Genomic DNA, 16,738 nt, shown 5'->3' on the forward strand with positions numbered 1-16,738 from the left:
ATGAACATTTTTTTTTTACTTCACAAAATGACAATAATAAACTATATTAAAGTGTGTGTCACATAACTTCACAAAATCACACAGTTTGGCAAGAAATTAGTTCACACGATGTATCCTTCCAGAGAAGTTGTCAATAAAACTCGCACAATCCTTGTGCCTCCCCATATTTCCAAACAAACAGCCAGTGGTTGGTGTACAAGTGATTCTTTGATGCATAAATTTATTCTCACGTAATTTTTATAAAAAAAAAAATTGACTGCTCTGAAACTAGAATAAACAAACCATACATTCACGGGAAAAATATATTATCTAGCCGAAGCGTGTACGCTACTATTGCCATTTAGCGGAGACAAGCTGTTACTAATCACTAGAACTGCAATACACTGCTGGTTAAGAACACCTACATGCATTATGAAGGCTGCCAGAATGAAAATTATCATCATCATTAAAAGAATATTAAAATTATAATAAATACAATTGCAATCATTATATACAATATTTGTGCACATTGTGTTCACAATTATTTTAACATGTGCAACAGTAGCATGTAGCCCCCAATATCGATACATGTTCTACTATGTACTATAGTACTTAGAGTTACTTTTTTTCAGGTGACAAAAGAAACTCTTAAAATATTGTATGTTAATTTTAACTCATGGATAATGCTAGAACTCATTTAATTTTTTTAAAGGTTTTAAATAATGAACATAGATTCCAGGTACTACTTTTTTTGTATGTGCTGCCAACCCAACAACAAATAACCAACTAAAGAATACAATACTTTTTAAATGGAAAACTGCATGAGTCAATTACATACATACTTTTACAAAATAAAACTGTGCTACATCAGAATGAAGACACTTGTCACGCTTCAACTACACTAAAGTGCAAATCATATTTTACCCAGGGTCATTTAGATTTAGAGTAGATTGCAGCTAACCTTAGCATTACAGAATACAATTTCATCTGACATTCCCATTAACTTCCAGACAAAAAGTTAAAAATTGATATCTTACACGTGTTCCAACTGGCAATGTATAGGAGCAAGTAGTTTTTAATGTTTTAACCAAATAGCAAGAATTTAAAAAAAAAGCAATTGGATTAGCTAGTTGCACTATAAACCTTGTAAAGGCAAGGGCCATCAAGTAAATAAAGAAATAGAGCAAATATAAAGTTCTTGCACTGTGCAAAGATATAAATCACTGTGTAAAAAAAAAAAAGCTTAAGTATGAGAACTTGAGGTATTTTTCCAGATATCAGTTGTTTTTAGACATTTTTTTTCTATGAATAAAATTCAAATACATGACAGAATGTACACGTTGAGTTGTATCGGTATGGTTATGTCTTCTTACCAGGTATGCTGATCGATCCAGTGAACTTATCACGTATTTATAGACGCCGTGGACGGTGGTCAAAAATATTCGCTACTGCCCTAACTGAGCGTGCTCTACCGCTGCATCCTCTCTCCAGGAAGTGCTCACATAAACTGAGAACTACTGCCACGAGAGTGTCTAACTCAGGCTCGTCGTTTCTACTGCAGCTGACGCAGGGAGGGTGTCGGCCTCACACGGCGTACGCCCTCCCGTTCATGAAGCCCTCCCCCGCGCGGTCGATGTCTGCGGGCTCCGCCGGCCCCTGCTCCTCTTCCTCAGGCACCTCGTCCTCGTCATCGTCTGCGGCGTTCGACCGCTCGTCCGGCGGAGCGGCGCCCGCCCGGGGCACCAGCATGTCCACAGGCAGCCCCACGCCCCTGCAACCAGAGACCCTCGCTCCGCTAGACCGTCGCCCCTGGCAACACTGCAACTCAGTCCAACCCCGCGACCCGGCGGTCAACACTGGCCGTCGCCTCGGGCCTTACGCCTCTTGGCCACATATAAGACTTTGTGATTTATTTTGACGTGACAATGTCTAATAAATCGATGAACGCCGGCTGCACGCACAAAAAAGTGTCCCGTTAAGCACATTGTCCCATTACGCTGTGTCCCGTTACGCTCATTGTACGCTTGCACCGCATCTATCTCTCTTCCACTCTATTGGAACAACCACCGATTTGACTTTTTCAAGGCACATTAAACTTGAAACACTCCCATTCGTTTCCTACTTTTCCAATCATCGTCATATCCTTAACAGAATAACACAGATTGGAAGAAGTTAAATAGCAAACATGAATAAAAGTTATAGTTAAAATAATCTCTTCGTTAAAGTAATAAACATATTTGAATTAATGAGTGCAAATAAAAGTAAATTTATCAATTAAATTGTAGATTTCATTTCACTCCTTCTTTGTATCCATACAAAATAGTGATACTTCAATAAAAATGATTCAATTTAATTCATAAAAGTATGCAATCATTTCATCAATGTTTTTTTATGACGTCACGTTAAACTATCGTCCTTAAACCGACTTTACAGACAACCAATTTTTTTGGCTAATTTCTATTAAAACAAGAGATTTCAGATTTTATTGTTTCAATTTTTAACAAAACTGCTTTTATTCACTAAAAAAAAGTGTATTATTAAACAAATATGAAACTAAAATATTTCTTAAAAACTTATTTCACCAAAAATAGTCTCATTTTAGACTTTTGCATGATGAACGTATATAATAATATTATTAATAAACATGACTGGAAGCAAACCACACAGAAAAATTAAAATAAATACTTAAAAAAAAAAAAACATTTTTGTGCGTGTTTGAAAAGTCGTTAATGTAAAAATGTGCAAGTAACAAGATACGCAAAATCAAACTACGTAACAATAATTTTTTTCCAAATATATTTTGGTAAAAATTACTTGCACTCAATAAATTAAAAATTAAAAATTAACTTTTTTTAAAATTTGGGTAAAGTTTCGTCAAATTGCTGTTACATTTCGGTGCTAAATGCTAAATGCTAAATGCTAAACGCGCGAGAGACCTGGCTATCTTGTCGATGGTCGCCGCGGGCACGTGGTGGGCCAGGCTCGTGCCGGGGCAGGCGTGCCGGAACTCCTCCACCAGCCGCTGGGCGTCCCTGAAGGCGCCGGCCGCCGTGTGGTGCTGGATCATGAGCGCCAGCACGTCGCCCTTGCGCACGGCCGACTGCGCGTCCAGCCGCGCGCCCTGAAGCAGCTGGCGGCACTGGCCCAGCGCGGCCGGCGCGTCCCCCCGCTCCAGCAGCCTGTGCCACAGACACAGACCCGGGGTCACCACACGGCAGGTTGCCAGGCCTTGCTGTACGACCCGTGGTACATGGCGTGACGCTCCGTTCATGTTTAGCACCCACATGTGTACCCTCTTTTAACGCGTAATCGTCGCACCTACATTTTTGGCCGTCAAAATTGGGATAAAAAAAATTCTCGCGTAAACGTCGAATGATGTTATTGGTCCCGCTATTAGATGCCATGCGCTTTGTGTAGGTATCTTTACAGTATAAAACGATGTATTTTAAAGTATAAATCTAATATTTATTCGGAAATTACCACTTACTTATTTAATTAACGGAAATACGAAGTTGTCCGAGGTGTAAATTTTCATTTAAAGACGTTTTTAAAAGTTATTATCTTTATCTGATCGTCTGCGTCGCCGCGGTGTACCGGTGTAGATATCTTTTCCGTATAAACAATGTATTTTAAAGTAGAAATCTAATATTTATTCGGACATTACCACTTACTTATTTAATTAACAGTAATACTAAGTTGTCTGACATGTAAATTTTCTTTTAAAGACGTTTTTAAAAGTTATTTCCTTTTTCTGATCGTCTGCGTCGACATGGTATACCGCTTTGTAAACATGTAGCCAACGCTAGTTGGCAACATTCGTATTTGGTTATGTTGTTTCCCGTATAGAGTGCGCGCACATAGTCGAATATCGATATCTTCCCGACTGCATGCATCACGCGCTCTCTGTCGAATGCCGAGTTGACTACATCTGATGGCCTGCATTCTTTCGTGGTAAATGTGCACTACGGCAATAGTTACGCGTTAGTTCACGTCGCAGATTCAAGTGGCTTGCGTTCGCGTTACTTTTTGGTTTTTCTATTTAAAGTTCAAGAAAGGTTTATGTTTAATGAATTATTAATATAAATTTTTTTGCGTGCTATTGTATACTCCACCTTTTTTAAAATAAACGTACTTTCCATGAACGTGTTTTGTTTTTATGAATAACTTTACCTAACAAATTTTTTTTCTCCGCATAATCGTCGCACCCCTACTTTTCAAACTTGATTTTAGAATAAAATGTGCGACGATTATGCGAGAAAACAGGGTATAACAGACGTATGTGAAAGTTTGTTAAAACTAGAAATTAATCTTCAAATTATATCATTAGTATTATTGTATGTACATAAAAAATTGTCAAACGACTATGCAACTTTGGAACTCTAAATTCCGTGTTTGCAATTAATTTTTGAAGTATAACAATTTCAATATCTAATTAACGAAGCTCGAATGGACAAACAACGGACGGAGACCAGGAAGCACCTGCGTATGTCCAGGAACTTGCTGACCAGCGCGGTGCGGGCCTCGAGCTCCTCCACGGCCCTCTGGTGCTGGAGGGGGTCGCGGGGGGACGTCACCTTGGACAGGCAGCGGTGCGCCTCGCCCAGCGCCCCCAGCGCCTTCTCGTAGTTCTGGTACACGTCCACCTCGGCCTGGCAACAGCCGCCCGCCGCACGGTGCCAGGGGGGCACAAGCCGCCGACGAGCACACGGGTCTACGGCTCCCCCCTCCCGGGACCGGACCTCGCACTCCGCATCAGCATGTCGTGCCAACCACACTTCCCCAATATTACTGTCAATACCGGTGGCTGCTACGGGAATTTTTTTCAAGGTAAGGAGTTTTAATTAACATATAAAAAAAATTAAATTGGAATTTGTGTTTTAAAAAAATCTTACCATGAACAACAAGAAGTTTCGAATGTTACATGGTAATTCTCAAAAATGTGTCACTTATTGTGTGATTTGTAGTTCCACGTATTGTAACAGTTCACCTTGCGTCCCCCAAAATAACACACCACCTTCAACAAAATTTCTTCCTTTTTTTTTCCCTTTCGTAACTTCAGGGTGGGGATATACCCCCTTATCATCCCTTTTGTCCGCCCACTGATACATACATACATATACCGTAAGTTACTTACTCGTGGCGTTATCGTATTAAAAACCAACATAGGTTAGTTATTTACGCAAATATTCAACCACACAGTGCAAAGTAATTTTTTTTTAACCCAAAGTGAAAAACTCGTAAAAACTACGTACATATGTGTTTCAGGAACAGAGAGGTGCTTAAATTACACGACAATAGTAAAGCTTTTATTTTTTTCTTTTCATGTCATGTTTCCTTTAATAGCTTTACTATTGTCATCGTGTGATTTAAGCACCTCTCTGTTCCTGAAACACATATGCTTAAGTTTTTGACGTGACAACGTCTAATAAATCGATGAACGCCGGCTGCACACACAAAAAAGTGTCCCATTACGCACACTGTCCGTTACGCTGTGCCCCGTTACGCTCATTGTACGCTTCCGCCGCATCTATCTCTCTTCCACTCGATTGGGACAACCATCGATTTGACTTTTTTCGAGGCACATTAAACTTGAAACACTCCCATTCGTTTCCTACTTTTCCTATCATCGTCCTATCCTTAACAGAATAACACAGATTGGAAGAAGTTAAATAGCAAACATGTATAAAAGTTATAGTTAAAAATAATCTGTTCGTGAAAGTAAAAAAAAAAACATATTTGAATTGATGAGTGCAAATAAAAGTAAATTTATCAATTAAATTGTAGATTTAATTTCACTCCTCCTTTGTATACACACAAAATAGTGATAATTCAATAAAAAATGGTTTGATTTTATTCGTAAAAGTATGCAATCATTTCATCAACGTTTCATTATGACGTTGTCACGTCAAACTATCGTCCGTGAACCGACTTTACAGACAACCTATTATTTTTTTCTGTCAAAGCCACGGGAGGCGCAGCGGCACCGACCTGCGCACACGCCACGTAGAAGTTGGCCAGCAGCTCCGGGGCGCGCCCCTTGGTGTAGAAGGCGACTATGTTGCGCAGCACGTCCGGGCTGCCCTTCCAGTCCAGCGACTGCAGGTAGTTGCCCGCCATCACGTAGATCTCCCGCTGGCGCGACACGTTCGCGAAGAACACTATCTTCTCTGTGTCGCCAGACTTGAGCAGCGCCTTCATCGCCTTAACCTGCGGGCGAGAGGTCGGCACCGGGGAATCACCACGCCACCGCACAGCGGCGGATCCAGAGGTTCACCTCGGAGGGGCGGCACTCTAGGATTTCAAAATAGCCGGAGAACAAAATGTCTTAAAAATTACTACATTTGTATTTCATCTACTCACACTACACATAACATCCAACCACCAGATTTTTTATTATGATTCTACAAGAAATTCATTAATTATATTAAATATTTTATTGGTTTTAGAAACCATCATTTTTGTCGGCAATATTAATGTAGTATACAACTGGCTTTTCGGGGGGACGGGAGGGGGGGGCGGCGGCACTTGCCCCTGGTGCGCCCCCCCCCCCCCCCTGGATCTGCCACTGAGTGGCATGTACCGACTCCACGCATCTCAGTGCAAAGAAGTGCTTTTTAACATGTATTTCCAGCCAGGTCAGATGGAACAAAAGTGCTCCTGTCTGCAATCAGCTGCAACTTTTACAAACTAAACTGACCTGGACATTTTACTGAGTTCTTTTTATGAAAAAAAAAAATCAAAACAATAAGAAATATTTTATAATCATAAGCATCAACGTACCACTGAAAACCGTATTACATAAATAGTATTGAAACAATTCCTGCAGTTGAAAATGCATCAACTCGTAACATCATGCAGCACATTTAAAATTAAATGATTAAAAATACATTTCTCTAGTACAGTTAAACCCTTTGTAAAATTTCTGTTTAAATACTTTTATTTGGCACATTAGCTTTCTTTTTTCAGTACTATGTTTCCTTGTTAAAAAATTTTATCACATGTAATTGAAATTCCATTTCTTAAGTAAGATTACAGACAGTGCAACAACTCTCTAGTTTCAAGTATAGCCCACGAGTAGTAAGGTGACTGTCCAGTTACCCCTTCAAATAATTTATTCACTGCCATTTACACTTAATTATAAAATTGTTACAAACAAAGACTCAGAATGATTACATATTCTTTTAAAGTTAAAAACATCAAGTTAAACGCTCAACAACTGTATGATTTTGGGAAGTGTTTACTTAGCCAGCGGTAGTTTTGACAATCCCTTTAACCAACCAGTAAGCCAACATCACAACAATTGCTAGGGCCATGAAAATTTCGCGAAAAGATCCCGAGAGTATCTGGAAGTTAAAACACTGTAGCATCGTCTGTGTTTCGTGATTGGGTGAAGTTACTTTTGAGGTGCATGTCGATTGTTACAACAACCAATCACACTAATTCAGGGTGGAAGCTAACTCGTCCTTAGTGGCTCGGTCAAATAAGGCAACGACTTATCTCGCAGACGGCCGCCAATCACAAGGAGGAAACCGCTGGTGTGGGTATACCTTGTTGCAGTCTAGTAGACGTTCAGATTTTTTCGCGAAAATTTCCTGCCCCTAACTATTGCACTTTAACTCAGGGGCAGGAACTAGAAAGTCTCCAAAGACAGCGGTCAGAAGATAAATATGTAATTGAAGACTGGGTGATAAAACATTTCCAGGCCTATAGCACCGGCATTTTCAGGCAGTTGGAGTACACCAGTCTGTCGAGCTACTGCTAATGTATACCTATGCTACGCCTGCGGTGGCGAGGAGAGGCACACCAGTCTGTCCACTGCAAGCGTGCCGACGCTCGCGTAGGCGGGGAGAGGCACGGGGCACCCACCTTGTTGCCGGCCTGCGTGAACTTCTTGGTGGCGAGGTGGTAGTTGCCCTGCGCCAGCGCGCACTCCGCCACCCCCTCCAGCACTCGCGCCCGCACCGCCTCGTCCCCCTCGCCCTTCTCCGGCGTCAGCTTCTCCGCCAGGTCCTCGGTGACCTCGATGCCGTGCTCCCGGCACAGCTGCAGGGCCTCCTCGTGCTGCAGCCAGTGTTACCAACTCATGGACACACGATCCCCCCAAATGGTACTAGAAAAACCCCCAGATGAGGCAAAAAAAAAAAACCAAAAATTTAATTTAAGGAAATACATTACAAGAACTAAACACTTTAACGGTTTTATCAACTAAACAGCATACACACGTGTAGGCAAATCACCTCATCTGTATAATGTAGTCCTATTTTCGTTTGTAATTTTTTTATGCAGCCCAGTGACACGCACGCAGGGCTCTAGTCACTGCTAACACATCTAGCTACACAAATACAGTAGCTACAATGAAACATACGATTTGTCTTCCCGGCTGAAAAAAAATCATACTTCTTTAAAAGAATTTAGTTTACAGTGTTACGTAATACCACACTAAACCATTTTATGAAATGTTCGGATGTTTAATGCACTGTAGTAGAAATTACGGTACTTACGTATTAACGCCACCGCGGCAGAAGTTGTGCTAAAAATAACACTGAGGACGGACGGTTGGTTTATTATAGCTATCATAAAAAAACTATAAAATATTTCTTTTGGTTGCTTAGGAATTACCAATTTAAGATGTAACTAATCTGACCTAACCAACCCTTCATGTTATTTTACGATACTATTCCAAATCTGTAGCTGCGGTGGCGTTAATACGTAAGTACCGAAATTACTATGAAAGCATGGTAAATCATCTTCCATTTTATGCAATGAACTTGAGTGTTGAAAGTACTCGAACAACATTCAACACATTACTGAATCATATCATTGTATTAACTTTTAATTTTTTGTTTAAATTATTATTTACAATAGGTATATCTTCAGATGGTGTGTCCTTCGTCTGTGTCAGTGTTCTAATTCTTTTTGTCTTGTATTTGTTAGTTGTCATTTTTTTTTGTGTTTGTTTGTTTTTTATGTATGGTGGCTACCACCCCGGCTCATCGCTGTTGGTTAGTCATCTCAAAACTTTAATAAATAAATAAATAAAAATAAAATAAAATATGTTAAAATATTCACTGTAATGTTTGTGACGCGGGGAGGAGGGGTTCCGTCACCGTCGCGACGGGAGCGGGACGGCCACCCACCTGCTTGCCGACGGCCAGAAGGTCCACGGCCTTGTCGTACTGCTGGTTGTCCACGAAGAACCGAGCGCACTTCGCGATCAGCGCCGGATCCGACGTCGAGTTCAGGTCGACCGCAATCAGCTGCAGGGCGTTGTACTGCTGCGTCCTGCGGCAACAGCCCGGGGCAGAGCTTGGGGGGGAGACCAGCACACCGTCACCACGTCACGTCATGACGCGACTCCCGGCGGGGGGTCGAGTGTCCCGAGTGGGAGACATGGTGGGCATTGCCACAAGCGCATATTACTCCTGGTTCCACCACAAGTACATCACATTAAGGTGGGGTCTCGCATGCCATGTTGAATTTTGAAGTGAAACTTCTTTAATGAGGGGCTACGATTTTTGAGTGTTACATAAATCTCGATTGCACGAGGGGAATAATTAAGTATGTGGTAGGAGAACTGGTAGAGGGAGGGGTGGGCATGCCGCACACTTGTATACTTGCGCTCTTGCAATTTTTTACACTTGCATACTTGCACAATTACATACGTGCACACTTGTGTACTTACTTGTGCTCTTGCATACTTACATACATGCCCACATGCACACTTGCACTCTCACATACTTACATGTTTCACACTAGCACACTTGCTAACAGCGGACCAATTTTGCGGAGTATTCCAGTCCCACCCAAGCATTCGGGTCGTGGAAACCATGGACAGCAGATCTGCAGTGGGTTGTTTTCCTAGCAGACCACTTTCATGGGGTGGCACTCCAGACACTGGAAAACCACCCCACTACTGCGTGGGCGAGGGGTCGAGGCAGAACCCACGTCACCCTACTCTCGGGGTGGGCGGGACGCCGGCCAAGGGCCTAGCTGGGAGACAGACAGCTGAAAGTCAACAGAGAGCAAGGTATTTTCTCTGAAGAGCAGAGGTAGGAGCGAAGCTAATGCTGAGACACTAAGAAAACAGCTTGTGATGATTCCAAAAAGGCGCCGAACGGACAAGACTCTGGCAGGGAGAGAGAAATGAAGCTAAGATGGCGGTCGCTGCCCGGCCTAGTATTGAAATATTGAAATGTTCATTTTGACGATGTAGTCATGTTGAAAACAGTGGCAATGTCTGGACAAGGCCTGCCCCAAGTTGTATATTGGGACATAGTTATGCACAAAGGAACCAACCCACATGAAACCTATTCTGAGTATTTTTAAGTTAAAAGTTAATTATAAAATTGTAATTCTCGTGTTAATAACATGATGTGGGTATAATTTTAATGGTCCAGTATAAATACTGATGTAATAATAGCAACGACGGTACGATCAACCTTGTACTATTTTAATTTATTTTCAAATATAATATAGCAAAATTGTGGGTTGGTTCCTTTTTGCATAACTACGTCCATTCAGATTTGAGACATCAACGACGGGGTCGTCGCAGGGGTTCCACTCAACTGCACGGAGCAGGGCTGCCGAGGAAGGAACGCTGGCTGGGGCCAGACGGCACGACTGAGAGGGTGGTGCAGCGAGGAGGTAGGGGTTCCACTTAACTACGTGCGGAGCAGGGCTGCCGGGACCCGGGGATCGCTGGCTGGGGCTGAGTGGCTCGGCTCACCGGAAGGCCAGGTCCAGGGCCTTGTGCAGCTTGCCCGCGCGGTGGTACAGCAGCACGGCCCTCTCCGGCGCGGGCGGGTCGCAGCGCTCGAAGTAGCGCGCTGCCTCGAGCTGCTCTCGCGGTCCCGCCAGCTGCGCCAGCGTCCACAGGCTGTCCGCCAGGTGCTGCTCCTGGCGGAGGGAAACAAAACCACGGCCGCTTCGCTCCCTCCGAGGACCCCATTTCAATTTAGAAGCAGGGCCGGCGCGTCCACACAGGCGAACCAGGCAACCGCCTAGGGCGCCAAGTAGCCGGGGGCAGCGCAGCACGACACATAACAGCTCATGTAATATGTTTGACGATTATCAAAACTAGATGAAAATGAATTTTTGTAACAGTTTGAAATGTTTATATTGATATAAGTGATTATTTAAAGTCCACGGCGACCTGTTTATGATTTGTAATAAGTAAATAAGTAAAAAAAAAAACACGCCTGCTTACATTTGATTGTTGACAAAATCTTAGGCTTACGTGGTGTATTTTGAGGCAAGAAAAATTTTTTAGGGGTGTCCCGGCCGGGGGGGGGGGGGGGGCATTAAGGTTATTCGCCTAGGGCGCTAATTTACCTTGCACCGGCCCTGTTTAGAAGATAATCCGAGGGCCAGGCAGCGAATAATTAATACTGCCTCATTTACAACATTTTTTTTCTCTGAAGTATATGTTACGCACAGTGACTAACTAATAAATAAAATACATGGCATGGGTTGTAGTAATGGAAAATAAAGCTTTTAAAAATAAAAATAAAAATAAAAATTACATAACGGTATTTTAACAATATACAGATTACACAAATATAAATAACATTTTTGATTTTTTTGATTTTTTCACAGTATTGCTTGCAAATAAAAACAACACTGGCATTGTCGAGAGACGAGCGTTGGTTTATAAGAAAAAATATTTTATGTTAGTATTTATAAAAAAAAATTCTTTTTATTTTCATTTAAAATTTTGACATAAAGATTAAACACCAAAATTATTTTTTTTTATCTTCTAATAATGTAGCAAGGTTCGTTTCTTCACAATGCACAGTGCGATGTTTGTTTGGGGATTCCGTTCCTTCCCTCTGACGCACAACTGACTCGTGGGGACGCGCACCTTGCACAGGCGGATGGCGTTGGCGTAGGCACGGGCCGTGGTGAAGAAGTGCACGGCCTCCTTGACGAGGCCCAGGGACTCGTAGCGCCGCGCCAGGTGGTAGCAGGCGGCGCGGTCGCCGGTGGCGCTGGCCACCTGGGAGGCGTTTTCAAGGTCGTCCTGGAAGCACAGCACGCGCACCAGCGAGAAGAAGTCGCCCGCGCGCTGGTAGCAGCTCACGGCCTCGTCCATGCTGCCGCTGCTCTCCATCAGCTGGCCCCACCAGCGCGTCAGCTGCCTGCAACACCCGCGCCGCGCGCACACTCTCAGCGGAGACGACACGGCGCACTGGCACTGTACCGCGCACACACACACAAGGCGACGACGAAAATGATTTGAGGTGACGTGGTAACGAACAAGTCAGCCACTGTAAGAGTACGCGACAGACGAAAATGGTTTGAGGTGACGTGGTAACGAACAAGTCAGCTACTGTAAGAGCACGTGGTCATAATAGGAGGTGGTACACACGTGATCAACCGTGCATGCTGTGTTTGTACCGCCAATTCAAACTGTATCATCACAATAGTAGTACCACTCCGGTATGTGCCTGTTTATAAACCGGAGTACCTCACGCCGCCACAACTACCGTCGTACCGTGGCGGTGTGTGAGGATGTTTGCCCTTTTACGAAGCGAGGTGGCGCAGCGGTAGATGTCCTGACACGGTTTTTGAATCACGGCTCGGCCATCCTGATACCTCAGTCCACCGTGGTATCCCGTGTTTACACTTCACGCGAATCCTGGGACAGTTACATATTTGCTAACCCTTTTACTAATTTTCCCTTTCGTCATGCCTGCTGTCGACGAGATGAAAAGTTCCTTTCGCTTCCACCAAAAAGAAATAATAATAATAATAATAATAATTACACAATTATCTGGCCAGAAACATTGACGCATAACCTGATAAGAATCAGTTCTGAAATTCATTTAGTTTTTCTTCTGCAAGAATTATTCAAATATAATTTTTTTTTGTTTAATTTCCTAATATATGTGTTTAAATTTATAGAACTGGGAATTTCGGTACTAGTCAACATACCTGATAATTCCCAGTACGTAATTTCAGTACTAGGCAGTTTTTTTTTTATTAATTGTGCAGCAGTAGGCGATTAAAGTAGTAACAGTTATGTTTTGAACCAATAAACCAGTTTTAGTGACCAAAAGTTGAAAGATAAACATTTGCGTACATTTTTTTTTGGTATAAACTATATACTAACATGAACCAAAAAGAAAAATTATTCTTCGTCTAAATATCAATCATAAACTTTGAAAATAAAAAATTTAAACAATCAATTATTTTAACGCATGCAAAATCACAGAAAATTATAAACTTAAAAAAAAAAATCATTATTAAAAAATTCTTGGTGGAACAAACACACGCACTGGCCAACGCACATCGTTCAGAAAACAGCAGATTCGCTCCCCTGACCCGACTACCAGAGATTGTCTCGCCAGTGGAGAGCATCAAATAGAATTAACGTCAGCGCACGAAAAAAACGAGATTTCGTTCTGTCGATGTCGAGTGTTGAAAGTAGCGGGAGAACGGAAACGACCGGGGGGGAACGGAGTGCAGGTGGAATGTACCGGGACTCACGGGTCCTTGCTCGCGGCCACGTAGGCGCGCAGCTGGTCGGGCCTGTCGGCCAGCATGCGCGGCACCTGCGCGCGGTGCGTGCCGGCGCGCTCGTACATGCCCGCGGCGGCCGCCAGCTCTCCCTTGGCCTCCAGGTGGCGGGCGTGGCTGTGGCAGGTGGCGCGCAGGTGCACGCGGTCCCGGTCCTCCGCCACGCGCAGGGCCCGGTCCCACTCGCCCGCCGCCTGCAGCAGGCTGTTGAGCAGGTCGTGCCGGCCGCAGCCCTCCAGCAGCCGCTCCGCCTCCTCCTGCACGGCACACGGCCACACACACACACGCGCGCCTCGCTTGTGCTCCCCTCACCACCACCACATCTCGCTTCGTGCGTCAAACTAGAATTGCTATTATATTATAGCTTGGCTAGACACTGCCGCGTGGACAGTCTAGAGGGGTGGTATCTATTTTTAGCAGTCTTTTGTATGCCTGCCTGCTTGCAGTACAGCTCTCGCCAAGACGAACGTGAACACGTAGCGCCCAACAAAGTGTAACAGACTTGTTTTTCAAATGTGAATTTTGCATATACCCCTACTCATGAAGCAGAGAAAGTCGCTGTGAATTGTTATTTGTGCTTCCTCACCACGACGAAAAGTCGAAAATTTGAGTAAAACCGGCTGTCGTCGCTTCATGAGTAGGGGTATGCAAAATTCGCATTTGCGATACAACTATTTTTTACGCGAATCTTGACATTTTAAAGCGAATGATCACGAATTTGCAGTAAAATAATTTTTACGCCAATTTTAACAGTTTAAAACGCTTAAAACGCGATATCCACATTATAGGATACTATTTTTACGCGAATCTTAACATTCGAAAAAAAAAAAAAAAAAAACAGATATCCATAACTTATTTGATTAAACTATGCTAAAAATACGCATTTCTGACGAAGTCCGCAACGTAGGCCTAACCTGGTGCAGAATTGGTAAATCAACACGGCCGCCATAATTCAACTAGAGTATGATACGTGTGACAATGTTTTTAGTATTTATGGTAAGAAAAACGGTGTAAACATGTACAGAGGCGAACAGGAAAAATTCATTTTTACACATCCTTACTATAACATCATAAATGTGAACGTAAGTTTGTTTGTTACGCTTTCACGCGAAAACTACTCAACCGATCATCATGAAACTTCGTACACATTTTCTTGGAGGTATTAGAAGATAAAAAAAATGTTAGTCGAAAAATCTCAAAAATCTAGCTACTTTATAAAGCCATCCAGCATTCCAGCTATGAAGGTTGTTCCGACCCTAGAGTACTGTGATACCGTTCACACTGCATTATCGACGGTCAAATATTCAAAATTCAAAATTATGTATTTTTGTTACAGAGAAATATATTTTAATTGATTCATTTCTTATTGTAATGATCTCCGATACTTATTTAATGGCTTCAATGCGAGCAAAGCCGCGGGTAAAAGCTAGTTCATTATAAATAAAAATAGTGGTTTTTCAAAAAATATAAAACCAAATAAACTGATTTCTTAGGGGGCTCATCCACCCGGACACACACACACACACACACAATGCACAACGCTTCAGAAGAAACTTAGTTTGTGAAACAAACATTTATTGTGTTCAATGTTTTGATACACATAGTTAATATAATACAGTGGCGTAGCCAGGATTTGTGTATGGGGGGTGTTAAGAAGCATGCCCCCCCTCCCCCTCCCTAGTATTAAAGCGGGGGGTCTGGGGGTCCTCCCCCGGGAAAATTTGGATTTTACGGTGTAAAATAGTGCTATTTTAGCAGTTTTCGGTACTTAAATTTAAATATTGTAATGGTAAAAATTTTATTAATTTTAATATGAAATTTGTTTGAGTGATGAATAAGAAATTAATTAAAGATTTGGTGCTAAGGGGGGGGGGGATTTGAACCCCTAACCCCCCCCCTCTCACCCTCTGGCTACGCCCCTGATATAATATTATCTCTGGTTCAACATTTTTATTTTTCACCCTTGCGACATAAATTTCAGGGGGTAGATTCGAGGTACTCTTTGAGATGCAAATTCCGGAACCGGGTTCAAGAAAACTGGGTTTCTATCGACGCCAAAACAATTTTTTTTTAAATTTTAAATGATTAAATATATTAAAAAGTGAACATCGCATATAACTAACAAACTTCTAGAAAGAACCTTGATTTAACTTTACAGAAAATTAATTGCGGTATTAGTTAGATATGACATTTTTTAATGTAATTTTTTTTAATTTCTTAGACAGTAAAGTTACAAATTTCGATAGCTATGGTTGTAAGGGTCACCGTGATGTGAAAGACTGCCGTCACTGTATCCGGGGACAGTGCAGAGACCAGAGACGCACCACCAGGCCGAGCTGCGCAGCGAGCACGGCGACCCTGGCCTCCAGCTCGGGCTCCCGCGCCACCGCCTGCCGCACGGCCATGGCGCCGCGCGCGTGGCGCATGTGTCCCAGGCACACCATCGCCACGTCCAGCCGCTTGGTCTTCACGCACATCCGGGCGAGGCTCTCCCACACCGCCTCGCTGCGACAAGGCAACGTGTCAACAAGTTACGTGACCTGGCGTACGGGCGTACGGGCGTACGGGCTCTCGGAAGCTCCCGACCGACAAGTCACGTGACCTGGCATATGGGCTCTCGGATGCTCCCAACCGACAACAAGTCAACAAGTTATGTGACCTGGCGTACAGGCGTACGGGCGTACGGGCTCTCGGACGCTCCCGACTGACGGAGGGGAACAATCCTGGCTCACTTGGTAAATATAAACTATGTCCCAGTATGTTAACTCACTAAGCATGGAAGCTCTGGGTTTGTGGTTTTATAAATAACACCACCTGCAGTGTCTTAAGGAAAAAAATTCATTATTTACAGTTTTATCAAACAAGAAAAATTTTAATCCATGGTATAGGTACCAACAAAAATTTTGATTTGATCATAATACTGGATTCACAGTTATTTTTAGGTGTATTTCGACAAGAGACTACTACCTACTGCAATCATTTCATGGAGATACTTAGGAAAAACTTTTTACTTTCATGGTCCCTAGACACCGAAACTATCTAATCTGCAGCTGTTGAATAATAAATTAGTTAAAGCACATCTGCATTATAGCACTTTTCTAAAGCGACGTAGAGCATGCATTAAGGCTGATGGCAGACAGACAGAACATTTACTTACATTGAATAAATTATTAATTTGAATAAATGTCAGTTTGAGTTTAAATTTAACTATCTGCCTCACTCTAACTCATGTAGAATGTCC

At 42.8% G+C, this 16,738-nt stretch overlaps 1 protein-coding gene across 1 annotated transcript in view; it reads right to left on the reverse strand.

Annotated features, from left to right (window-relative positions):
• Nucleotides 1-242: 242 nt before the first annotated feature.
• The window catches only part of LOC134538101 (intraflagellar transport protein 140 homolog), a 39,889-nt gene continuing 23,393 nt past the window's right edge, over nucleotides 243-16,738 (reverse strand). The window contains exons 16-25 of the mRNA XM_063379123.1: nucleotides 15,822-16,002; nucleotides 13,468-13,754; nucleotides 11,840-12,116; nucleotides 10,706-10,875; nucleotides 9,117-9,261; nucleotides 7,846-8,040; nucleotides 5,968-6,186; nucleotides 4,459-4,628; nucleotides 2,916-3,158; nucleotides 243-1,750 (exon numbers count right to left, since the gene is read on the reverse strand). Of these exons, the coding sequence (XP_063235193.1) occupies nucleotides 1,564-1,750; nucleotides 2,916-3,158; nucleotides 4,459-4,628; nucleotides 5,968-6,186; nucleotides 7,846-8,040; nucleotides 9,117-9,261; nucleotides 10,706-10,875; nucleotides 11,840-12,116; nucleotides 13,468-13,754; nucleotides 15,822-16,002 (2,074 nt within the window). The 3' untranslated portion in view covers nucleotides 243-1,563. The remainder of the gene's footprint in view (nucleotides 1,751-2,915; nucleotides 3,159-4,458; nucleotides 4,629-5,967; nucleotides 6,187-7,845; nucleotides 8,041-9,116; nucleotides 9,262-10,705; nucleotides 10,876-11,839; nucleotides 12,117-13,467; nucleotides 13,755-15,821; nucleotides 16,003-16,738) is intronic.

Source organism: Bacillus rossius, chromosome 13, assembly GCF_032445375.1.
Source record: "Bacillus rossius redtenbacheri isolate Brsri chromosome 13, Brsri_v3, whole genome shotgun sequence".
NCBI classification, from domain to species: domain Eukaryota; kingdom Metazoa; phylum Arthropoda; class Insecta; order Phasmatodea; family Bacillidae; genus Bacillus; species Bacillus rossius.